We start from the raw sequence: 25594 nt of genomic DNA on the forward strand, positions 1-25594 counted from the left end.
AAACTTGAAATGCAAGTAATTTAGTTTTGGGGAGGTTTTTAAGTTTAGTAAATAACTAAGTCTTAAGTCCTCTTTGTATCCAGTAAGCTAAATTGGGGTAAGTCACTTTTGTTCTAGGCAAATCTTATATTTGCAAAAAAGAAGGAAGCAGAATAGCTAAGAGATTTTCTTTTTCCCTTCCTAGAACCAGTACGGAGTCTGCGGCAGAGCACGCTAGCCAAGCGTTCGAATGTTGCACCTCCTCTTAATACCAAGAAATCATCTGTAAAAAGTGGATCTGCTCCAAAAAATGGACAGAAACAAGAGAGAAGTCCAGCTAAAGAGACAGATGTTGCTGCACGCTTGAAAGTGGAGCAGCCTAGGGAGGTTAGGCGTAGTGCAAGACGATCAGGACAGGTGGAAGGAACAGGAGCAGCAGTAACAGCATCCCAAAGTAATACAAAATGTCTGCCTGGTCCTGAAGATGTGAAAGAAATAAAGTCTGAAACCTCTGAGCAGGCAAAAGTTGAAGAAACATCCCAAGAGTTAAGTTGTGCTAATTTAGCAGAACCCTGTTCTCCTTCTCGTGAGGAAACAAAGGAAATAGTAGAGGTTGCAGTGAACGCTGACTCTGGGAGTGCTGAATCAGTTTGTTCAGTATCTGCAGATACTGAAATGATTCCAGTTAAAAATGAAACAAGTGATGTGATTGATTCAATGGGCTTGGAAAATGCTTCAGAAGAAAAGACTGATAATAAAGCAGAGGAATCAGAGAAAGCAGAAGAACATAATCAAATTGAAATAACTGGAAAAGATAATGATTCATCCAGTGCTTGCTTGAGTACAGATGGAATTTGTGAGACCTTTTCAAATTCATCCAGCTCTGTGAAAGACAGGGTTGATTGCAGTTCAGGTTCCCACAATGTAGAAGTTCTTGATGAAAATACATTGTCAGTAAAGGAATGTGTAACAGAAGCTGGAGATGATGACAAGGGAATGGAGAAAACTGAAGCTCCATCTGAGAAACTATTGGACAGTACAGACTGTGATAATAAAGACTTGAAAAGCAAAGAGCTTACTTCTGCTGACCCAGGAAATAGCATTTTAGAAAGTGCTGTTGTTGACCAGTCAAGCCAAAATGCACAGCAGCAGATCGGCAGTACTGAAATAGAAGGCCCAGAGGCATCAAAATTTCAGGATGATGAGAAACAAATTGGTATTTCAACAAAATGTGAAAAGAACATTAGGCCCCGGCATAGTAAATCTGTGGTACAGAATAAACAAAATCTGACTGCAAGTACTCGGCAGAAATCAGGTTCAGTGCAACAAGAAATGACACGGTCAAGAACAAGAGCTGGTGTTGCTGTTTCGGGCCTTCACAGTCCCTCTTCAGCAAGTCTGAAGAGAAATGCAGATGGGCAAGAGAGTCATCAGCATCCAAATAACCCAGTTAAAATTAGAAAGAAACAATCTGATCTGGGTTTGAAAGCTAAAAGTAATGTTTCAGGGGTGACTGTAAAAAAACAGACCAACACAAAGCTAAAGAAAATACCCCGAGTCCAGGCTTCTGGGCAAGCCCAGAAGTTACCAGTTCAAAAAGCAAGTGAGAAATCTCCTACTCATCAAAGCTGTTCTAAAGATACACACCACTCTGTGCATTCATTGTCAGGTCATGTTTCACATCCTGGTCAGAAGCAAGCCAGCAAACACCAACTCACAACTGGGCTAAAAGCAAATAACTCTACAAAGGAAGAGGCAGAGACTAAAGATCCCTCCGTTGTAGAACATCTGAAGGAGGATGATAAGGAAAAAAACAAGTCAAAAAGAAATGATAGAAATGTCCAACCTCGCCAGAGAAGAAGTAGCAAAAGTCTTTCTCTTGATGAACCTCCGTTGTTCATTCCAGATAACATATCAACTGTTAAAAAGGAAGGCTTGGAACATACTTCTGCTAGTGAAAGCAAACATATTTGGGTGCCCAGCAAGCAGTGTGGCTTTTGCAAAAAGCCACATGGCAACAGGTGTGTGTGGCAGGGTGTTTCAGGAATTTGTTACTGGTCTTGGTAATTTTTCTCCTTCCACCAAATGTTTTATGCTGCTCATGCCAAAACAAAGTCCTAGTCTGGCAATATAAGTCTGTATGCCGTACAGTCAGTTAATTTCCTTTGCACTCATACACTTTTTTTCAATCATTTAAACAGAGCATTAGAAACTAGTTTGGCCCAAAAGTTTGAATACAAATGTTTTATTATATGAGTACATATTTTCATGACTGTGTAATTCTTCTATGCTGTTTAATTATGCACTTTAAGCTTGGCTTTTTTTCATAGAAAAAAGATTAGATGTCTGTGTTTCAGGTTGTCATTTCTTTCCTTCTTTCCAGAATCTTCTTAAGTGGAAGGATCACCATAAACCAAAAAAAATGGATAGTTGTTTGCATGTGACTTTTATGTGGTATAGGTCCAATTCTAATAGTAGAGATACAGAGATTTTTTTTTTTCACTTCTTGTAATCAGTGCCCTGAGGATTCATGTAACTGTAATTAAGTAATTGCTAGGGAGGAGAAGAAGAAGAATATGAAAAAACCGGCAAAACTTTCCACAGCATATCTGAAATTACCTTTAAACTTAATAATGAGGTTGCATCTGAAGTTGGTAATATCCCTCTGTGGGAAAACTTGTTCTACACAGTAAGTGAGCTGAAAAAGACCATTGGGTTTCACTAATGATCTGTTAGTCCAAGAATAAGAATTCCTTTATTATACATACTGTGTTTTAGTATTGAAGTATTTTTTGTTGCTGTTCTACCTGCTAGCCTTGTTTTTGGTTTTTTAATGTCAAATTGAAGATATCTGTGATTAGCTTATGTGAGAGAAAGTTTTAATAGTAATTTGTAGCGATTGTGTTTTAGAACTCCATACATCAGAGTGAAATATGGAACAGTTACCTTTGGCATCTGAGAGGTTTTTTTGCCATTTGTTTGTATCTAAGAAGCCCTTCTGAGCTTTATTGACTCATTGTATCATATTTGAAAAACAAATACATGAAAATTCATTTACTGTAGAGCTGCAGTAACTGCATCATTGTGGCCTACTAAGACAATTAATAAGAGGTTTGCTCTGCCTGGTTGCTGAGGATTACCTGATTGAAGGGGTGCTCAGATTTAGTTCCATGTGGTTTTATTTTTTTTTTAATTCCTTTTATGTTTAAGACTCATATCAACTGTTTCTTTGTAAGAGTGTTTAATTTTAAGCAGGTTGCATTTCCTTAGTTTTTGTCATCTTAGGCATTACCATGACAGTAAAACTGTATGAGTAGCCTGTATTTCATTGAATTCTTTACATCCCAAAAGGCTGCTTTCTGGTTCTGTAGATATTTTTAAAGCAAAATACAATATTTGAAATTTAAACTACTTGATAGCTGTTAAGAATGCAACTTTGACTTGTACTTGTGCTATATTCTTTCTATTTTTGCTAATATTTTAAACACTCTGTGGTTTGGGTTTTTTCAATGTCTTGTTAGAGTTCAGAAAGTCTTAATTTTTATTACTAAATTGATCAAACCAGTGTGGGAAGATGCGGCAGTTACTCAGTTAAATCTGCTTATTTTAGTTTATAAAGTCAAAGTAGCATTACAGAAGATACAGGGATACACATCAATATAGGATTGAGTTCAACAAACCCAGTTTTGCATTGCCAGTTCTTACTGCTGCCAGAAAAATAGTATAGTGTATGAATCACCAGCTGAGGTTGGATTGAGACAGCCCATGAATTGCCACAGATGGTAATTATGGGTATCATCAGTTTTGTAATGTTAGTCTTCAGTATTTTAGGGTTTTTGTGTTGGAATTGTGTTACTTTTATGTCTGCATAGCAAAACTGTTGACACAACCAGCAGTTTCAGCAGAAGATAAGCAGATTTGCTAAATATAGAAAGATGTTTAGCACATAAACACAGAATTTTTGTATATAAAACAAAAAGAGAGAGAGACTCAGTAGTGGAATAAGGAAACTTGCACTATTGAGCTTCATGCCTAATAACAGAAAATTTAAGACTGTCTGTGCATGACTTTTTATTATTACTAGTCTAAGCAATAAAGTTTTAATTCTTTCAGATTACTTGTTTTGTGCTACAAATAACTTAAACCTTGCAGATTCACTTGCTATTATTAAGATACCAGAGGAAGCAAAACTTGTGTCTCCTGTGCCTTGGCATTTTGTCCTAATTTAGTTATTAGAGCAAGAAAAAGAAAATACTTCTAGTACAGTGCAAAAGAGAAGTGTATGATGATAAATTTGAATTCTGTTTCTTGGAAACCCATCAAAACTATCAACATTTACTGTAATGAAAAGGGGATTTTAATTTGCTGTTTGGACTACTTTTCAAGGAATTTTTATTTCTCTTTGAAACCACCTAGCTGGTCACTCTTACGCTTTTATCTCATTGTATAAGAGTAGATGAGAAAGTGTGAGACACAATTTCTGTCAAATGGCTGTATGTTGAAGAAATGTCAAAGGCAGAGCTAAGATCTGAAACAACACTTTTGTTTATAGCTCTATGGGAATTTCAATTTTGGAATTTTTGTTCAATGCTGTGGTCAAAATTGCTTATAGGAAAATAAGTTAAAACAATTTGCAGCCCCAAACTGGGAAGTAATTTGCCAAGAGCTTTGCAGAATGTCATGTTAAAGTAACATTTAAAATTCAGGATGCAGAGTGGTAATCACTAGAATCTTTGTGTATTCCCTCTAATAAATGTAAAGCCACTTGTTGTTATTGTAATACCAAGCTTGGAGAATTGATTCACGTTGAAGGTAATGTGTGGAAATTGTGGCATCAGCTTTATTTGTGTACAGAATTCCCAAAGGGCGATGCTTACGTAGGCCTTACACAGACCCAGAGTAATTTCACTCTGTCTGTTAGAGCAGGAGTAGAAGGATGGTACTTCAATGTTGTTTTATTTCAGATCAGCACGTGGCAAATGGAGTAAATTTATATCTTTAGGAATACATGCAGTAATTTGCTGGCCACATGCAAAGTCAAAGTACGCTTACCTTGTACTGCAGATAGTGGGTTTGGGAAAGGAGCAATTCTGTTTTATGAACATGAGATTTTCATGATCAAAAAAGTTTACAAGTTATAACATCTTGCATTGTAAGAGACAATATTTGCTTGCTTTCTGTTAATAGATCATCATTGTTTGGCACCTGAGCTTTGAACAATGACTTCATGCTCTCTTTTCCATTTGTCTTGAAGTTTATGAGCTGTAATGATCATAGCTGTTTTATATTTTTTTTTTTCATTATTCAGAGAATGGGTTGTCAGTGTTTGGCTTTAGGACTCTCTCAGCCTGTTTTCTTGATATATTGTGATCTATCTTTACTACATGACTAAAAAGAATTGTTTTTTCATATGAAAACTAAGCCTTGTGTTTCTGCACAAGTCAGATGACTTTTTGTAATTTTCAGCACATCTGAAAGGGTGTATTTCCAGTGCAGGGTTTGAGTTGTTGTTACTCATAGTATTACTTTCAACATATTTGACATTGCCAGTGTGTTCCTATATTGCTATCAGATGTTTTCTAATCAGATAATAACATAAATCATATGCAAAAAAATTCATTTATAGATGAAAAGTGTATATGTCTATGGATATGCATATCACATTGAAAAATTTTAGATTGAAGTTACTACTCAAATTCCTAACAATGATGCTGAAAATACTAAACTTTGTCACAAACAATAGTTACTTTTCCGGAAGACCAATTAAAGGTCGTTAAAGATAGTTGAATTTTGAAAATAATATGTAATTTCTTGGCATAGTCCAAAAGGAAGATGGTAGCTCTGCAGACATTGAGAAATCTGCTAATGTAAAATTCCTCTGCTTTTCACTGTAGATGTTCAAATTCTCTGCAGCTGGAAGTCTGAACTGATTTCTTGCTTGTACAAATAGACAAAATCGAACAGGCATTTTTCAGATTGTCTCCCTTGTATAGTCTGTCTTCTTTAACAAGTAGTTTGATCAATTTTGGATTAATAATTCATAGTATACAACTTGAGATACTCTGTTTCTAAGCAGATGTTCTGGAAAACATTACAAAGCAAGTTTGTAACTTTAATTTGGTGACATCCTCTTGATTTCAACAGTTCCAAGTAAGATTTTTTTAAATAGACTGCAGAAGTTTGAGAATTCTCTTCTGCAGTTGTGGTTTTTTTTCTGGTTTTGTTGTTGCTTGCACTCAAAATCCAGTCTGAGTGGTTAGACACAAACTGACCTCAGACCTCACAGAAAAATTAAATGATACAGGAGTAGATTTTACTTAGGGTATTCATTCCCCCCATATTTCAACTATACTAACTTTTCCTCCATATTAAAGCAATGTTATAAAAGGTAATGAATTGGAAAGTGCTGAAGTTGATTTAGCAAAGGTACAGTATTCTTGATTTCTTGCTTACACATAATTCCTAAAATGTTCCTTTGGTACTGCAGGACAAAAAAAGTATTTTGGCTGATGGATGCAAACTGCAAACCATTTTTACCCATACTAAAGATTATTAGGAGATTTGTATTTTTAAAATAGTGCTAAATGTGAATAAATTATAGTGGATCCAGGTTATCATACAGTTTGCACAGCACAAAAGAGAATGGTTGAGAAAGGAGCTTCAGGCTCCAAACTTATAGCCATCCTTAAATTACATATGCATATTTTTTAGGGTAGTGATGCCTAGCATCAGTGGATAGTATACAACAAACAATTTGTTGTGAGAACATTCTTCACAAGGAACAGTAATTAGAATAATAATGGTGCCTGAGTTCTAGTAAACATCTATTAGGTAGTATGAGTGTGTTAAGCAGTAGATTAGGCAAGATGTCATCAGTTTACAGTAATGGATGATGCTTTTAAATTTTTTGCCTCTGCTACTGCTTTCTTCCTCTATGAAAACCCTTGCAACATTAAAAGCTATCCTGCTTTTCCACCCACAGCTGAAGAAAAACTGAATGACAGTATAAACAAAACAAAATTGTAATGTATAATTAACAAAGGGAAGGCCTCCACTGTGATTTTTATTTACGGTTACATAATTGTATTTGTAGATTTTATATGGATTATGTTACTATGCTGCAGTATTGGCAGGATTATTATTAATACCAGTGGCATTAAGGAATCAAGCAAATGGATACCATAAGTTGTCCAAAATATTTTTATGAAAGATGAACATAAATACAAAGTGCTTATAAATGCAGTTTATAAAGCATCTGATTCTTATCCTGCAACATGCAATGTGTGTAGAATACACTGGTAATGGAGCTTCCCTTAAGGATTATATATAATAGGTATATATGTGTGTTTATATATGCATAATTTTTAGTGCAGGTTTGTAATTAATATTAGGAAACGTACTCTTATTTTCAGGGTTCTGAAGAAATTTAGTGGTTTTGGCTTTGCTGTTTGGCATGTTTCATGAATTCATCTTTAATTCAAAAAGCACAGGGTTGTTTATCTTCCTGCCACTTCCTATTTGGAGGGGGTTCCTATAATATAAATAGCAAAGAAAATTATGCCTTTAAGAAAGAGAAGAAACATCTGGCATAAAAGATGGGTAATTGAAATGTAGTACTTTAGGCAATAAGTTTGCAGTGTCTTTTTCGTATGCTGCAAATTCTATAAAGAATCTGTAAAGAGATCTGCTGCTAGTGATTGAGATAGATTCATGGGTTTTTTCTAGAAGATCAGAACTTGAAAAATCATATCACTTGTGTTATACTGTATCAGCAAGTGGAACTGCTCCTGTCTCTGTGTGATTACAAGGTAGTGCAGATTTTTTTTTGACAGACCGTATTTCATTTGAGGTTTGTATCAAGCCATGCTACTTCACTGATGTGGAACACACACTCTGCTAAAGCTGCCATGCCATGAATATCTTGTCCCTGCTTTAACATTGGCTGGACTGTAGCATCGGTGCAGCAGAGAAACAGTTGAAATGTTAATGCAAGTTTACAACAGACCTGTAGAAGATTGGTGAACAGTGCCATTAAGGGATGAAGTGCAGATGGGGAACTTGCTTTAAATACTAAAGTCCTTAAAAAGTGAACAGTGGGTATACTCCTCTTAGGTGAGTTTGGGGCTAGAGTGTTCTTTTGAATCATTTGGTGTGGGGTTTTTGGTTTTTTTGAGGTTTTTTTTGTTAAGATTTGAGTCCTGCTGTGGTATTTTTTTCAAGTGCTATATACCACAAATGTGAAGGATTAAAGAGAAGCAATTGTTTGGAAACTAAATTATTTTCTGTGGCAATGCATTATTAATTAATCCTAAAATGCTGATTACTGTCCCACACTAATGAATAGCTCTTGACAGCTCCTGATTTTTATTTTGCTTTACTCAAGTATAGCTTTACAATGAAAAGCTGTTATATGAGTAAGATGGTTTCTGCCCGTTTTACAGTAATGATTTTCTCTGTAAACTTGATGCTCTTACATAACTTGAATATATGAAGGTAATTTTAAAACATGGACCATGTATTTAGAAAATAAACTTTCCTGAGTTTTTCATCTAAGAAATGAATTCAATTTATTGCAAATAACACGCCAAAGGAAGTATTCCGATCATAAGAGAGATTGTGGCAGGTTTGCATTAATTATTCTGTCTCTTTTTATGTTTCATCTGTTACTTTCTGATTTTAAGGTGTTTCTTTTAATGCTGACATGTGGACTACAGAGGGGATTCTTTAAAGGAATGAAACTGTAGCATATTCTATGCAGAAGTCCCAATAAGTTATAGTACTGTGTGCTGTCACCTGTCAGTTTTTAAAATTTTTTTTCTTCCAAAAAAAGATTTTTATATTAAAGTCAAATGAAAGCAAGTCTTTCATTGAATGTGGCATGATTTAATTTTTTAAAATATACTTTTCTTTCTCTTTCAGCTTTACATCTTCCAATCCAGCCTTACAACATGGGTAAAAGTCCTGCACTTCAGATTTGAAGCAATCTGCAGTCAGAAACTTTGATGTTTTACTAGTCCAAGATACCAGAACCGCTTCAGTCAAAAATAACCTCTGTGCAAAAGGACATCTTTGAGCCTTCAAACCAGGCTTCAGTTTTTCTTGACTCCTCTATTTAGTTTGAACATTGCCCATTACCTAATTATAATTGCTACAAATCATAGTTGTTTTGTGTGTAGATGAGAGAAACAGGCAGAGATGTAAAAGTGGCCTCATGGCAAAAAGGATTATCTACATTACTGGTATCAAAATCAGTATGTTCTCTCCCAGCCTTAAAAGTTGCAGTCTTGCAATTAGTAGAAATAAAGCCCCAATTAGTAGAAATAGTGAAATTCTTAGGCAGGCAGCACCAGTATGTTTATTACCATTTTGTGTAACTAGGTTTAAGCAAAACAATTGTAAACAATACTTTGTGTTGTAAGAGCAGGCATCATGGACGTTTCCTGATTCTTTTTGTAGTCTTGTTTTCTGAATCCTGAATTTTGAAGTTCTGTTGTGTGTGTTAAAATATAGTGTAACTGAAACCTTGTTGTGAAGACTGGAATGAAGCCAAATGAATCTTCCATCTTCAGTAGTTTCCTTGAATGACCTCGGTGTGTAGTCTTAGTGAAGAAGGATCTTTTCTGAGCTGAATTCATTGTAGGGTTTTTTGACTTTTAAAATTTTTATTATTTATTTGATAGACCTGAAAATAAAGATTTAATACTGGATACCTATCCTGGTGCCTTACTTACACACCATCTCTATTACCCCCCTTAATATGTGTGACCTAAGCTGAAAAATTACATGTGCTGTCAATTTAAAGGTGTGCAGCATCTTGTGTATTTTAGTTTAATTTCTTCAGCAAATACCCATTTTCTAAATACAAATCAAAAGTTTGTTTCGGTTACTAAATGCTGCAATCCATCTTCCTCTTATAACATATTAGTCTCCAAAGCATGAATTTACAAACTGAGGAAAAAATTACGTGTATTTTAATAAAAATACAGTTAGTAGCAGTTGTGGCTTCATGATGGTGTATTCTTGGTTTCATTATTTTTGAACCACAGGCATTAATTCCTTAGGACACCAAAACACCCTTTAAGCATGATGCTTTGGCTATGTGGTTTAACTTTATTTCAGCATTTGCAGAAAATCCCACATGGGGAATTTTTTAACGAGTTTCATTGTTCCCAGAGCTTTACTAGTATTTTATTGCACTGGTGCAAGATGTGTTCTGTGTAAAGCACCCACTATGGACCCTTGCAGTTATGAAATAGGCACTCACCTTGTATTTACTGCCTGTGCATGTTTGGCTCCAGGCTCTCAGAAAGGAGCAGTGAGCTTTGTGTAGCAGTCCTGTCGCTTCTTTCTTCTTTTTCTGTTGTGTTTGTAAATGCTGTGGTATTACTCTGCTGAGACCATCAGAAGTAACTGTGCCCTAACATTACCTTTCTTGTTTTTGCAATTTGCTGGAACATGAATCTGAAAAAATTGAGACACTGACAAAACATGAAGGAACCTCTGCCTTTCTATTTACAATTATAAAGTAGATGGGCAGATACTGTTTGCTAGTGACCAGTTTATACTATTAATGTACTTGCAGCTCGGAAAAAGAAAATTCAAAATGATAATTTTTTTTTTCCCCCAAATTAGCTTAAAAACCAGTTTCTTCAAATCTAGCAAACATCATCATGGGCTTCTTCTCAATCTGATGGGCCTCTAAAACTTCTCAGACTCATTTTCCATCAAAATAATATTTTCTTCAGCAGAATGTAATCCTGACATATTTTAAGTAGGGAGGGACACAACATACAGTTATTTCTTTTGTTTTAAATGTCTGCTGTTAATAAGAGCTTTCATCTCTGAGGTAACAGTAGTTTTTGAATACAACACCTGCATCAAGCCACCTGGAACACTGATTTACAGTTCTGGAGAATGAGAGTTGCTCTAAGCACATTCTGTAATGTTTCTATGGTTCCACCAAGTAGGTAAGTCAGCAGATAGCAGATCCTAGCCTGAGTGGGCACATACCTAAGTTATGTAATTTTGCTTAGAATCACCTTATGGAAGAGATCTATAAGGTATTAGGTTAAAGAAATAGGGTTTGCAGGTCAGCGTATTTAGCTCTTAAATATATTGCTGAAACGACCAGGTTTTCATTAATTACTTTTTAAGTCAGATCTGTCTTCTATGAAATTCAAAACCTAGGAATTAAGTAAATAACTTTTCAGTGTTACCAAAGAACTGCTACTTTTTTTGATACACTTACAGTCTTTCTGGATTTTCTTCATCCGGACTATATGTTAAAGTACGTATCTTGAATATAGTTTATGTAAGTATAAAACATAATGAAGAGAAGAAATAAAAATTGAACAAAAAAACCCCAACAAACAAACAAAAACGCAAAAACCAACAAGCAGTCCCCCCACCCCATCAAAAATATGAAAGGGGAAAGAGAATGTAAATGGATATTGCAAGAGATCTTCCTACATCATTTGAAAGCTGTTCCTTGGTGCTGTTCCTAGGTTCATTATTTGTAAAAAATAATTCCTACCACATAAGTCTCCTGAAATAGTTGGTTTTTAGCCTGTGAAACTTTGAAATTCCACATCATTCCCAAATACTTGAACTGGAAATTGTACCTATCAGTGCAATTAGGTGTTTGTGAATCCTGATGAAGTTTTCAAAATGCTTCCACAAAATAGTAGAAATTCTGCTTTTATTTTAGACCAGGTGATCGTTACAATGCTTTGAAAGTACTATCTGTATCTAAAGTTGATTCTGCTTTTAAAATAATGCAGTTAAGTGAGTTGTGAGTTGAAGGGTGTCCTTTAAATGATAGTCTTTTTGATGTTTGAAGCATTCTTTAAATAACTCAGCTCTGAATAAAATGGCTGAGTAGCATAAAAGTGAGTACCATGTTTAAAAGAAAACAGTCACTGCAAGCTGGACAGGTGGTTTTGGAAGCCAAGCTCCTGGCCCCATATTCACCAGTAAAGAGAATGAAAAGCAACTTTCTAGAAATAATTTAGTAGTAATCATCTAAGAGATGAGATGTAAAATGCCAACTAATTTAGAATATGTTGATATACCCATTGTGTTTGTTAAAGCATTTAAAGACCTCATACTGCTGTGGAAGATTGCAGCTGCTGGTGTGTTTGTGATGAATGATGACAATCATATTTGTAGGAAAGCAAGGATAATATCTTGCAAGAAAATTTTCAAGTATTTTCAAACAAATTTACTGTTTCTGAGAATTGCTGGATTTTTGGTTTTATTTTTTAACATTTATAAGAACATTGATAGCAATCTGAAAAGAAGCTTGGTAGGATTTGGAAGCAAGTTACACAAACGCAGTGAGGTTTGATAGTCTCTTGGACTACTGTAAAAAGCAAAAAGGCAAACAAACACCTTTTGGGAAGATCATACCATGTCGTAAGGCTGGAGATGGATGTAAAGCACCAAAGAAAATCACTTACTAGGTAAGAAAAAATAATTGAGATGCACAGATCAAAGCAATTACGATATATCCTGCTGAAGGTGCTGTATCTTTATCCATAGTCTTCTTTCACAGTTTTCACTGACTTATATCTTACTTTGTTTTCAGGTTTATGGTAGGTTGTGGTAGATGTGATGATTGGTTTCATGGTGATTGTGTTGGATTGAGCCTTTCTCAAGCACAGCAGATGGGTGAAGAAGATAAAGAGTATGTGTGTGTGAAATGCTGTGCTGAAGAAGACAAAAAAATGGAGTGTTTTGATCAAAATGTACCAGATACTCAAGTGAAACTTGAGCATAAAGAAGAAAAAGCAGTTGAGTGTGAAAAACTGGGGGTGTCAAAGCAAACACCTACTTGTAATCTAAATACAACGACTGAAAAAACGAAACAAGCGGAGGACACTGGGAAGCACAAAGTCAAAATCTTCAGAAGGGTGAGTCTTATTTAATGTTTTAAGTTCTCTCAATTACTGGGGTTAGAAGGTTTCTCCCTGTTCTATTACCAGTTAATAGGCCATGTTTCAGACATCTTTGTGAATCCAATTTAAAATATTTGCAAAGTTACATCATATTTTAAGTGGCTTGACTCTTTCAAGAGGGTATTGCTAAACTCTTTTTATGTTGAGCAGGGATATGTTCATGTCATATGCATATAGAACATCCTGAGTTGGAAGGGACACATAAATATCATCAAAGTCCTACTCCTTTATATGTGTATATAAACCCCTATATAGAGGTGTACAAAGAAATTATGAAGAACCTAGTGCATTTTTCTTCCAGATTTCTAAATGTATTATAGGACATCTGTCAATTTGCTATGTGTTACAAGCTGCAGATAAACAATAGGAAACAATACAACCACAGTATTTTAGTTTTGATTGTTTTTATTTCAGATTGTATGTAGAAAGGAATGCCTAGTGCTTTGATTGGGGCTTTTCTACTTTTTATGTCTAATTTTACTAACCAAAGGATAATTTACAAAGATTATTGAGGCAATTCTTCAGTTTGTTAGTATGTAATGTCATATTCATGATAACGTTATCATCAGTAAGCCTGTCTTATTTCTGAGAAGTAGTGTTGAAATTTTGGAATGTAAACTGTTCTTTTTAATTTTACTTTACATATGCTTTCTAAACATCAGTGATCTTTGTGGCTAAAACTGGTTAAGGGATGTTCATCCGTATTCCTGACTTTTTAAAATATCTGCAAACTTAGTGGTTGTCAGCAAGGAGCTTAAATGCAAATTGTCTGTGCTGTAACTTGAGCCAATATTTAAAAGAGATTGTTAAGCAATGCTTGGCAGTAATTTGAGATATTGTTCAGTAATTCTTTAGAAAATTTTATGGTGGCACATACATCCAGGGGATACATTGTGCAGTGTAAAAAGGAAAAAATTGGAAAAATATGTTGTAATTATGTAGAGGTTGATTGTAGCATTCAATAACATGCTAACATGTGTAAATGCTTCTTTCAGGAATCTGGGGATGGGAAGAATTTACCAGAGTCCAGAGACTCAGATACTAAAAGAGGGCAACATGCTCCTGCTCGGAAGGGGTCACAAACTACTGCAATTCCTCGGCGGGCCCCTGAAGATAAAAATGAAAAAATAAGTAAAGAATCCCTTAGTACAATGGAAAGGTCCACAAAATCAGGTACCAAGGTTTGGGGATGTCCTCCATGCTGCAATTCACACCTGTGTACAGTGAAGGATATCTTTCATTATAGCATCATCACGTAGTGGACGTGATGATGATCTGAAAAGCTGTTTGTTTCCATAATATTTATGATCTTTGTTTCTCATTTCTTTTCCAGTTTTATTTAGTAGGTAGATGTGTTCTAGGTAGATGTATGGTTCCTATTTCAATAGTAGAGGATGCTCACATAATCAAAAGTGGGAGAAAAAGTACATGGACATCTCTCTATTAAACTTTATTCTGCATTGTATGAGACTTTGTAATACTCTTTCATAAAATACTGTGAAATACATAAAACTGGTTTAATTGCTGTATAAATTATATTTTGACTTACTGATGTCTTTTGATAATAATTAACAAATTGACAATTTTGTCAGCTCATTTCAGAGAGGAACATTGTATTACTTGCTGAGTCATCAGATTTTCATCTAAACTTCATTTGAGCGGTTGAGGGGACATATTTACCCTCCCAGCAACCTGTGTCCTCTCCCCAGCTCCCTTCCAGGAAGCATTTTTCTTCTAAGGTCATTATAATGTGAAGTTGTTGTTATTTGGGACTGAAATCTCAGCAGCAAAGCTAGTGAGATTTTGTGTGAGAACTGTGTCTTTTACTCTGAAACTCAAGCTTTGAATTTTTGTCTAAAAATACATAACTTAGCTCTTCTGGTCATTTGCCAGTGCTGATGCATTCTAGAAATCTTTATCAATTTTCAATTTGTTCTTTTTTTTCCGACTATAAAATGAAAAAAAAATAATATTACTTAGTTCCCATTTCTTCCCTAAATTGAAGGGTGCTGCTCAAAATTAGTGACACGTTCACATGCTGACACAAATGAGCTTTCAGTTGACTCTCTGAGAATTAGTAATTTTTCTTTAATGATTTTCGTTTGATTAAATTTACCCATTATTTGAATTATTTATGACACAAACCTTATAATGACCTTGAGTGTTACCTGAATCAGAAGATGAGATTATTATAGTTGAAATAATTTTGATGGCTAACAGATGCAGAAATGCTAAGTTTAATGCAAAATGGTATTTTAAAGTAAAGCTTATTATGCTTATATGTGCTTCATAGTATATTATTTCTTAGTTTATTCATTGAAAAATGAATCTATGCTGTTACAAAAATTTAGAGTCAAAAATCATACTTAAGATCAAGCTAATGGGCAGTGGTGATCTTAGTTTGGTGTAGACAAAAATACTGCAAATCAAAGGGCAAACCCCCTGTTTCTGCTAAGGAAATTTTTGTTCTGCATTAATCTGAGTAATGTAAAATCCAAACCAAAGAAGGAAAAAAACCCAACCAAACTCAAACCATCCATCCTAGGGGGTTCAGTCCTTCTTCTTGAGGATCAGTTCTTAGCAGTTTAAAAATAAAAAATCATTAAAATAATTCCATCAGCAGCAAAGGTTTCCAAATAAACCTACTTGAATATTTTACAGTTTTTAACTGTGTTTTGATAGGTGCGCATGAGAAACAAGAAATTAAGAAAAAGAAAAATGAGAAAGGATCCATTAGTGCAATGCACCTGCCAGCTGTGCCAGCTTCCAAGCCTTCTGCTGATCAAATAAGACAAAGTGTTAAACAATCTCTTAAGGAAATCCTTATGAAAAGGTAAAGATATATTAAGAAATGAAATTATTCATTTGTATTTATAAATATTTTCCTTTGGAAGGCAAAGGAAAAACTGTTAACTATTTGGATGCACTTTGTAATTTTTGTCATTGTGTTCTCTTATAGATTGACAGACTCCAGTTTAAAGATTCCTGAGGAGAGAGCAGCAAAAGTTGCCACGAGGATTGAAAGAGAGCTATTTTCTTTTTTTCGAGACACTGATGCAAAGTATAAGAACAAATACAGAAGTTTAATGTTCAATCTGAAAGATCCTAAAAATAATGTATGTGTGATTTATTTTTTGTCCTTTGCAGAAATCCTTGATTTGCTATAGATTAAAGGAACAATCTTCAGTCTAGAAACATTATCAATTCTCCTGCAGTTTAACTGGTTTTGGGGTTTTTTAGGTTTCCTTGGTTTTTTGATGTTATTTGTTCCTTATGTTATTTGTTCCGTGGGCACTGAGTGTCCTCTATGTTCTTCCCCATCATTAATTCTCCAACTCCTTGCTCCCAGTGTACAGATTTTTTGTTTGGTTTCAAACTAGTAGATACAGCTTGCCTAGTCCATGGGTTTTTTTACCACTGATACATTATTTAGATATTCCTGTCTCCCCCATAATTCTTTGCTGTTTACTATACCTACTGTTTTTATGTCTAGGATCTCCTCACTCTACCTTTTAATACCCAGATTTCTCAAGCTTGGGCTTCATTCTCTGTTCTGCTTTCTATGAGCCCATTATTTAACATCATACCTCCCCTGGTTCTGTCTTTTGTCCTTTATCAGTTATTCTGATCAAGTCATTTTGTTTATAGTATTTTTGCCATTACAGTGAGCCAATTGTAAGAATTTCTATCTTAACTTTTATCTAACAGTTAACTTCTGTTTTCTCTTTGCTCATACTGCTAAAGTAGTTTGTTGTCTGTTTTTACCCTAGGACTTCATTTAGGCAAGAAGCATAGATATCCTCTTTGCTAGCTTCTTCTCTTTGTTGTGTAATGCAGAGGTTTTGCACCTTTAAAAACAAAAACAGTGAACTGTCTGAGTTACTGCTGCAGTGGGCATAGACTCTTTCTCCTTTGAAACAGCAGTTAATTATATGTTTAATCATTAAGGTTATGTGTAGATACATTGTTATGTAGAATAAATGGAGTTCTGGAATTAAGCTTTTTATGTTATAAAATCTAATACTGCTTCCTGGAGTCGAGGTAATTACAAACCCACACACTCCATTTAGCTTTACGGAGCATGTTGTATGTTAGTTCTCTGATTTATTTCCTGCTGCAGGCTATTTTTGTCTTTATAGCAACAGTTACTTTTCTTCTTTCTTCTAGATACTATTTAAGAAAGTACTGAAAGGAGAGGTTACTCCAGATCATCTAATAAAAATGAGCCCAGAAGAACTGGCTTCCAAAGAGCTGGCTGCTTGGAGACAGAGGGAAAACAGACATGTGAGATTTGTCAACTTACGTTGTTTATTTGACAGCCTAAGCATGTGTAACTTCTGTTTGCAGGTTAAATGTATGCAGAAAGAGCAGAATGGATGTTGCAACCAAGCAGGAGGGTCGCTGTAATTTATTTAGTACTCAAAACCCAAAGATGTTTGTACAACAGAAGTGAAAGGAGTGTAGTCAGTTTCTGACTGGAGGAAATCATGCACTTTCCTTTGCCTTGCAACTTTGTTGCTGCTGGCTTTTTCTTCTTTCTGTCTCAAAGAAGGCTTCTTTGTCCTTATTTTCCATGTGATTTTAAAGCTGTTGCTGGAGCTTTATAAACACCAGTTTCTTAAATAGGGAGAAACAGATATTGGACAAACCAAACCAGAGCAAACTGGTGTTGCTTCTAACTTACTGCTGAAGCGTTACAAATCAGTCCCCAAGAAGTAAATCCAGAGCTGAAAACCTGATCTGCCAGTTGGAAAAGCAGCCTAAAGGGACAACAAACAAAAACAAAAACCAGGCAGCAAAAGAAACCCAAGAAAGTGTAGGAAGTTTACTAGGTTAGTTTAGGCATGACTTCTCATAGCAGAATGTCACTCTGTGTACTATGCTGAGAGTTTAGAAGGAGAAACAGGAATAAGAGGATCTGTATTTTTATAGAAAATTCCTTTTTGTTAGACATTTTAGTCTGACGATATCTGCAGCTGCTTAGAAATGGCCATTAAAATTTTTCTAGTTTACAAAATGTGGATTTATGTTGACAGGATCTTTGGTATTTATATTCCACATGATAAAATCTAAAAGCACAATGTTTGGGTAGTGTAAATTTATCTGTGTGCTCAGAATGAATGTTTGGTAATAACTAATTTAGTAGAGTGGGATGCTGTTTTAGAGAGTGCAGTGTGCTTTGCAGTAGTAGTTATTCCTGTGGTTTTTCCTTGTCGTTGCACATTGTGGCTGGACCTGTTTATGAATCATGATAACTTTTTGCTACTTTCTGTGGAAAAATACTTGCTGATTATCTTGTTTCAAAGGCCTAGAAAGAATGAAAAGTTTGTGTATTCTGTATCTATCCAAAGCCCATCTTTTGTAGTGGAACTTTTTTACATTTATTTTTATGAACATCAGGGAAATTCTCAAAACAGACTATGCAACATAAAATTCCACTGCTATGAGAGATATCTTCCCAAAAAAAGTGTATGCTGCTCAAGAAATTGCTGAAGTGTCCTAATTATTTCAGAGAAATGCTTCAAAATTTCTATAAACATGTAAAACATTTAAAACAAATACACTTGACTGTATTTTTCATGTTATTATTTAAACAAGGCATTGAGACTGCTACTTAATAATTTATTTTTTTTATTTCCCCAGGATATTCATAAGTATGTTGGTGTTTTTCAGACAGATAAAGCAATCATAGAATTCTTGTATCCTAAGTAAATTAGGCTTGAGATATTTGGGACAGCCAACACAACCTCTTCCTGGTGTAAGAAATGGAAATGTGCTTTAAGAGGAAATATTAGAAATAATGGTTTTTATTTTATTTTATTGCAAGAAAGCAAAGCAGCAGTGCTATCAGAATTAGCATCTCCATTACTTCTAAAAATACCTTTAAGTTTTTTCTTGAGGTGAAGCATTAGGTTTATGTACTAAAAACCAAAATGTTGAAAAATAACAAAAATTTGCATTTATTTATATCCTACATTGTCCCTGTTATTATGGGAAAATAATGGATGTATTTTTTTTCTTTAGCTCTTCCATGCTTGGTGCTTCCATGTTTGCTTTATGACACTTGCAAAATAAGAATGTATTACTTTTCTTCCTAGAGGGTTCCCTAATTGCAATACTGTTATCTCTTATATTTCTGGATTTCCAAATTTTACTGTATGGGAATAATTACACGTAACTACTTGTTTTCACAGACAATTGAAATGATTGAGAAAGAGCAGAGGGAGGTTGAAAGAAGACCTATCACAAAAATTACTCACAAAGGAGAAATAGAAATTGAAAGTGAGACACCAATGAAAGAACAAGAGGAAGTAATGGAAATTCAGGTAGAAAAGAAAGCATGGCACTACAGTGTGTTTAGTTCATAGGCAATGTGGTTGTGAGGTGTTTTGTTTATGATACTGTTGTTCAAGTCTATCATTATCTGTTAGTTTTTCTTTTGTCTTTACTGACTTCTTGGCCTGGTGATTTTGTTGATTTCTTTTCTTCTATGTTGTATCTGTAACTGTATGATGAATACTGGCAGTAGTAGAAATTATTCTAAATGGTACCTGGATATATTTGAGAATACCAGTTAGTTATTGTAACGGATTTGAAGGGTTTTTTGGTAGAATTTTAGGCTGTGCAGCTGAAAGAAGAGCTTTATGTCTAAAGGGAGGAAAGCACCATAAAACTTTTAAACAATATTAGGAATATTAACAGAGGGATTAAAAAAACCTAACTGAAATGTGTTTGGCTTTTCTTAGGAACCTAATACGAAGTTATTTGAGAAGACAGAAGAAGCTGAAAAGGATAAAGAAATAAGTGAATCTGCATCTCCGGACACCACAAGTCAACATAAAAATCATCTCTTTGATCTAAACTGCAAAATCTGCATAGGTAATTTGGGAAAGCACATGAAAATAAATAGGTGGCACTTCTATAATTTTCAGTCATAAATCTCAATATACCTCAAGAATTTAAATAAATGTGGGTTTTTGCTTAGTTTGCTAACGAAGTTGTGGAAGGAATGTTTTACTTCATCATTTACAAAAGAGACTATTAAAAGGATAGTTTATTGGCATAAACTTGTCTTTTAAAAAAACAGCTTCGGAGAGTAGAATCCCTATGGTGGATGTACATACTACTGTTGATTCCTCATTTCTTTATCCTATGCCATTGCAATGACAAAATTATGTTTAGTATTGTATAAACATATACAAGGTAATAATTTATACAGGATATAAATATGTGTAAGATATGTATCATATCCCACTTCAGTGGCAATATGTAGTGGTTTTGGTGTGTCTTCCTTGTGTTCAGAGGAAGTGCAGAGGAAGTCCTTTTTTTGTTTCTTTAATAAAAGCGAAACCCCTTGTGCTTCCTTTTCTGCAGGCCGAATGGCACCACCTACTGATGATCTGTCAGGGAAGAAGGTGAAGGTGTCTGTTGGGGTTGCACGGAAGCAGTCCGACAATGAAGCAGAGAGCATTGCAGACGCACTCTCCTCCACGTCAAGTATTTTAGCTTCAGAATTACTGGAAGATGATAAGCAAGACTCATCAAAGCCATTCACACCTCTACCAAAGTAATATAAGCTGTAGAAACAGTATTTTTAAATGAAAGACATTATTAATCTTGTTAAGCTATTATGTCTAAAGCTACTTTTTTAATGGTGTTTCATTAATCCATTTGGGTACTTGAAGTCATACACATTTTTAGAATGGAGTTCTCTGCTGGAGTAAGTGCTGTTCATTTATATACATAATACTGCATATGTTGTTGTGATTGCAAACTTCTAAGTACCACACAGTTTACTTTTCCTGAAAAGCCAATGTGTTCTGGTGCAGCGAGGTTTAAAAAGATTTCATATTACAAAAAATCCCTATATAAATTTCATATTCTCTTTAGCTGTTAAGGCATGTAGTGTATATATAGTGCTGCATTTAAATAAGTGTGTCTTTATATATGTGTATATATAAATTCAGAGAATCTGATATTGCTCTATAAACAGAGCACTTACACTGATAAATCAGGCTAGTTTCAAATTCCAAAGTAGTGCTCTTCTAGAAATGGCAGGTAACAGCAGCTTGTTTGATGCTTTGCTGTATTTGCTGTCAGCTCTCTTCATTTACTTTCATACTCTGCTACTCACTAAAAAGGAAATTACAGTTTATGAGGCTGTTTCTTTCTGGTGTGAGGGAGGCTTTTTGAGAAAAACATCCACTCCCAATCATTTAGAATTGACCAGAGTTCATGCTGAAATTTTGCCTTTATCAGGACAGTGTGATCTTTCACCAAGGATAGTGAACTTTGGTTTTTGAATAGCTTACAGCAAATTCAAGGTAATATCCAGTGTAAACAGACATAAACCTAGGTTACAGTGTTACTGTAACAGCACAACATCTGGTTCTAGTGGGCAGCTTAAAACTGTTAATAGTGTGTCTAGAATATTTTGATAGCATCATGTTGGGAAATGTTGAAATGTGTAGACTTTTTCATAAGGAAACTCTCAGGTTGAGAAACACTCTCCTGGGAAATTATTTAAGTCATCCTATTAATTTTTTCAGCTACTTTGTTGACAAAACTGAGGCTTTTTTCCAAAGGCAGGAAAAACAGTTTTTTACAGGTGGAATTAGGAGGAGACACTCACAGAACATGTGGAAGTGATGCATAGATGAGAAGACATGAGGAGCCAGCTTGTGGTACAAGGACAGAGTAGGGTGACACAGGCATTCAGATGGAAGACAGACAGTGGTGGCACAAAATGTAGAAGTTAGGAAAGCAGTGTAGGCCAGCAGGCAGCGTGTTGTCATCTTTTACCTGTGGCAGAGGAACATCTCTCTGGCTCTGCAGCACCCGTATGCATTTGTGTCCTCTTTAGTATAGCATTTGATAATTCTCAGACTAAGCAACTCCTCTGTTTTTAAAAAATATTGACTAGGGAACTAATGTGCTGCTCATCTATTCCTGTACCATAGAGCTACTCTATTGGAAGAAAAGAAACATTGTCTGCCTGTCTTTTTTTGTTGACCCTTCAGTATGCTTAACTGAAAAAGAAAATTCTTGATAATACTACATTTCTCTGATAAAGAAAAAATAGGGTTTACACTGTCTTGCATAATATGTCATGTTGAAAACTAAGTGGGTTTTTTGTTTGTCCTTTTTTAGGTCAGAAACGCCTGGTACTGTGGAATGTGAAAGTCTGTTTCTGGCACGCCTGAATTTCATCTGGAAGGGCTTTATCAATATGCCTTCAGTAGCAAAATTTGTTATTAAGGCTTACCCAGTTTCTGGCTCCTTTGAGTATTTAACAGAGGTATTTATATTTATTGAAAAGAATGAACAATTCATTTATTAATTTTTCCAACCTATTTACCTCGTAGGCTATTATTAGTATAATGATTGAAGACAGTGAGGCATGATCATTCTATGAAGTATGAAGTATTGTGGGAGGACATTGATTAAGGTCTATATTTGTAAGTTAAATGAAGTATTTGTGGGAGGACATTGGTTAAGGTCTATATTTGTAAGTTAAGCATTATTCATTACAGGAACCTCTGGTTCAGCTTCCCATCTATAACAGAAACCTGCGTAACAGAAGTTTTCTTTGGTTTGTTTTTTTTTTTCTTTTTTGCCCATCTGGTGGCAATTCTGGTCCTCACCTTGCATTGTGATTGAATTGTCCCTGAAATAGAAAGTTTATATAATGTTCTCTTCTGTGTCTGAGAGACTGGAAAAGCATGTAACTGCTTATAGTAGTTGTCTTTGTGTTACAAAATAAAGATCAGAGAGCTTATCAGGTGCAATTTTCCTTCTTGACAGGTACACAGGATGTATCAGCTTTATGTCTTCTGTTAATAAGATTGTCTTTACTTTGCTGTAGATCTTCGGGAAGTGCAGGCCATGTGCTAATCATTAATACTAAAGGATTGTTATATGAGTATAATAAGTTTTTCAAAACTCTTCTACTTTATTTCAAAAAAATTATTTTTCTGAAAGTCTGTTTATTTTCCTTAGGAACAGTCAACTCAGTAATATCCAAGAATTTACATCTTTATATACATGCATGTGTAGGTTATGTTTTCCCCTCATGATGAAGATTTTGAAAGTTTATTATGAACATAGGTGTGGAACTTTTACAGTGGTGTGATGTGATGGGTAGCTTGAGTGTTCCCAGAGCATAGTTCAGTTATGTTTGCAGTTAGTGTTACCAGAAAGGATAGTTTTGGCAAGGTATAGATGAGCAGTATTGAATGATAACTAATTTATTACATATCGTTAACTGAAAATCTCTGTCCAAAATTTAATTTTTTTCTTCTGTTGTAACTTCTACTGATATTTTTAAATTACAATTTAAGAAATTAAAAGAACTAAGTATGCTTTGAATTTTATGAAACAGATACTGGATGAAGGACATAGTACAAGATTTATTTGGATTCACATTTCTGTTGTTCTTTCTCATAGGATTTACCTGATAGTATTCAAGTAGGTGGCAGGATATCTCCCCACACTGTCTGGGATTATGTAGAAAAAATCAAAGCTTCAGGGACCAAGGTAAGAATTTTACCTAGTAAGACTTGCTGTTTAATGTGCATCTTAGTCATCCTAAAGATACTTGTTTTTTTTTCTCTTTGAAACATTTGCAAAACATGTGAACTTTAGGAATATCTCATGGTTGTGTTGAATGGGATGGGTGGCAGCTGCTGGCATTTATTTTCTTCCTACCTAACCTTAAACTGTCACCTGCTGTTTGAGAATACCTGTCTTCATTTGACACAGTAACTCATCAGGAATGTTTGGATACCGCTTCACCTCTCAAGTGTTACCCTTTCATTTTCAGTAGTGTTACATTGTGCACAACCATCTCAGTGGCTCTTTGCTGGACTTGTCCCACTGTGTGCCAGTTGTTCTTGTGCTGGGGAGCCCAAAAATTGAAAGTCCTTTCCAGCTGGTGTCTCACAAGTGCTGGATAGAAAGAAATAGCCATTTCCCTTGGTGTGCTGACTGCTTTGATTCTGACACCCAGGTTGCAGTAGGCCTTCTTGGCATGGATGCATGTTCATACACCAGTTCCTGGCTTGTCCACCAGGATCCCCACATCATTTTATGCCAAGCTGTTTTCCGGCCAGTCAGTCCCCCAGCCAGTCTTGGTGCATGGGGTTATTCCAGCTCAAAGTGCAAGCTTTGCCTTTGCTGACATTGACAAAGTTCAGCCTGCTATTCCAGCCTGCTTAGGTGCCATCTCAGTTTTGTAGAGGCTCCTCTGTCCAATCTTCCAGGCTGTTCAAACAACATCAGCTCCTGAGCTTTGGGCATAATTCTGGGATCTGAATACTGGTCTTTCACTATTATTAATGGATGCCTTGGACACAACAGACTACAAAACACAGCTTTCTAGTAATGTTAAGAGAGTGGAATAATTCATTGGAAGCTGGCAAGCTTCCCTGAAACTTGTTATTTAGCTGGCTGTTAAAATATTGGCTCTTTTGTCATGTACTTCAATTAATTTTTTCGTACTAAATGCTTTCTACTTGTTTTATCTAGTTCTGAATTATTTTTGGCCATGTTTCTGCTCCTTCTGTCTCTTCTGTTCTCTGCCATTTTGGCATAGCTTTTTCTCCTCAGCACCGTTCTTTTAAATAAAGAGCAGTCAGTAAACAAATAACATTTCACAGAAAATATTCTTGACCATCTTTTTCCCTCTCATTCTGTAAACAGGAGATCTGCGTGGTTCGCTTTACCCCAGTAACTGAAGAAGATCAGATCTCCTATGCATTGCTGTTCGCCTATTTCAGCAGTAGAAAACGTTACGGTGTGGCGGCCAATAATATGAAGCAAGTGAAAGATTTGTACCTCATCCCTTTAGGTTCCTCAGATAAAGTCCCTCATCACCTTGTGCCTTTTGATGGGCCTGGTAAGTACAGCTTGGAATTTTATTATCATAACGCTACTTAAAGAGTTGGCAACAGGAGGAAATAAAATTTTAAAAAGCTATTTTATTCAAATATGGATGAGTTTTCCATAGTATTATTATATTACTTTCCTTGAAAAGGTGTTAATTTCCCCTAGATTATTGTGATACTTCAAAGATGAAAAGATTAGTTTACAGCCTTGTTTTATGTCTGCTACTTTCTTTTTCTAACACAGGAGGCTTTGTAGGTTTCAATGTCAGTAAACTGAGTCACACAAGTGGACTTGGTAGAAGGCATAAGTTCCAAATTTATACTCTCAATTTAAAATAGTATTTTTCATTATTTGAATTGTTTTTATCTTTTTTCTCAAGTACTCCAAAGTTCCTTACAAAAAATACATTGAAAGTTTAAAACATAGATGGGCAAGGAAGAAAAGGTCTTGAAATTGCACTCAGTTGATCTGGGTACACCTGAGTTACTTTACATCAATTTATCTTGGTTATAAAACTTTCTGGATAATCTTTCTTTTTGAGATAGGCAAGGCCAAAATGAAGAGAGAATGAGCTAGAACTCTTTTTTTTACCATTATATGGAACAAAATAGATGGTGAGGAGATGGGTAGTAGTATGCCTTGAACACAGCACCTTTCCTGGAAGGAGGGAAACATTTCTGAAATTTTCTCCTGGTAAATCTTTGAAGAAGTATGTCTAACAAGTTGATGAGGAGGCTTTTTGTTTGCAGGTGTTCTGTTTACTTTTTTTTTCC

General features: G+C 35.2%; 1 protein-coding gene across 3 annotated transcripts in view; it reads left to right on the forward strand.

Annotated features, from left to right (window-relative positions):
• PHF3 (PHD finger protein 3) overlaps positions 1-25594 on the forward strand; it is a 50621-nt gene that overhangs the window by 20415 nt on the left and 4612 nt on the right. For all 3 annotated transcript variants that reach the window (XM_084203426.1, XM_084203425.1, XM_084203424.1), the window contains 12 exons: positions 185-2000; positions 12566-12890; positions 13931-14108; positions 15618-15768; positions 15895-16051; positions 17103-17219; positions 19130-19261; positions 19682-19814; positions 20310-20502; positions 22086-22233; positions 23382-23471; positions 24636-24831. In XM_084203426.1, the coding sequence (XP_084059552.1) occupies positions 185-2000; positions 12566-12890; positions 13931-14108; positions 15618-15768; positions 15895-16051; positions 17103-17219; positions 19130-19261; positions 19682-19814; positions 20310-20502; positions 22086-22233; positions 23382-23471; positions 24636-24831 (3636 nt within the window). The remainder of the gene's footprint in view (positions 1-184; positions 2001-12565; positions 12891-13930; positions 14109-15617; positions 15769-15894; positions 16052-17102; positions 17220-19129; positions 19262-19681; positions 19815-20309; positions 20503-22085; positions 22234-23381; positions 23472-24635; positions 24832-25594) is intronic.

The sequence above is a fragment of the Fringilla coelebs genome (genome assembly GCF_963513975.1).
Source record: "Fringilla coelebs genome assembly, chromosome: 3".
Taxonomy (NCBI): Eukaryota; Metazoa; Chordata; class Aves; order Passeriformes; family Fringillidae; genus Fringilla; species Fringilla coelebs.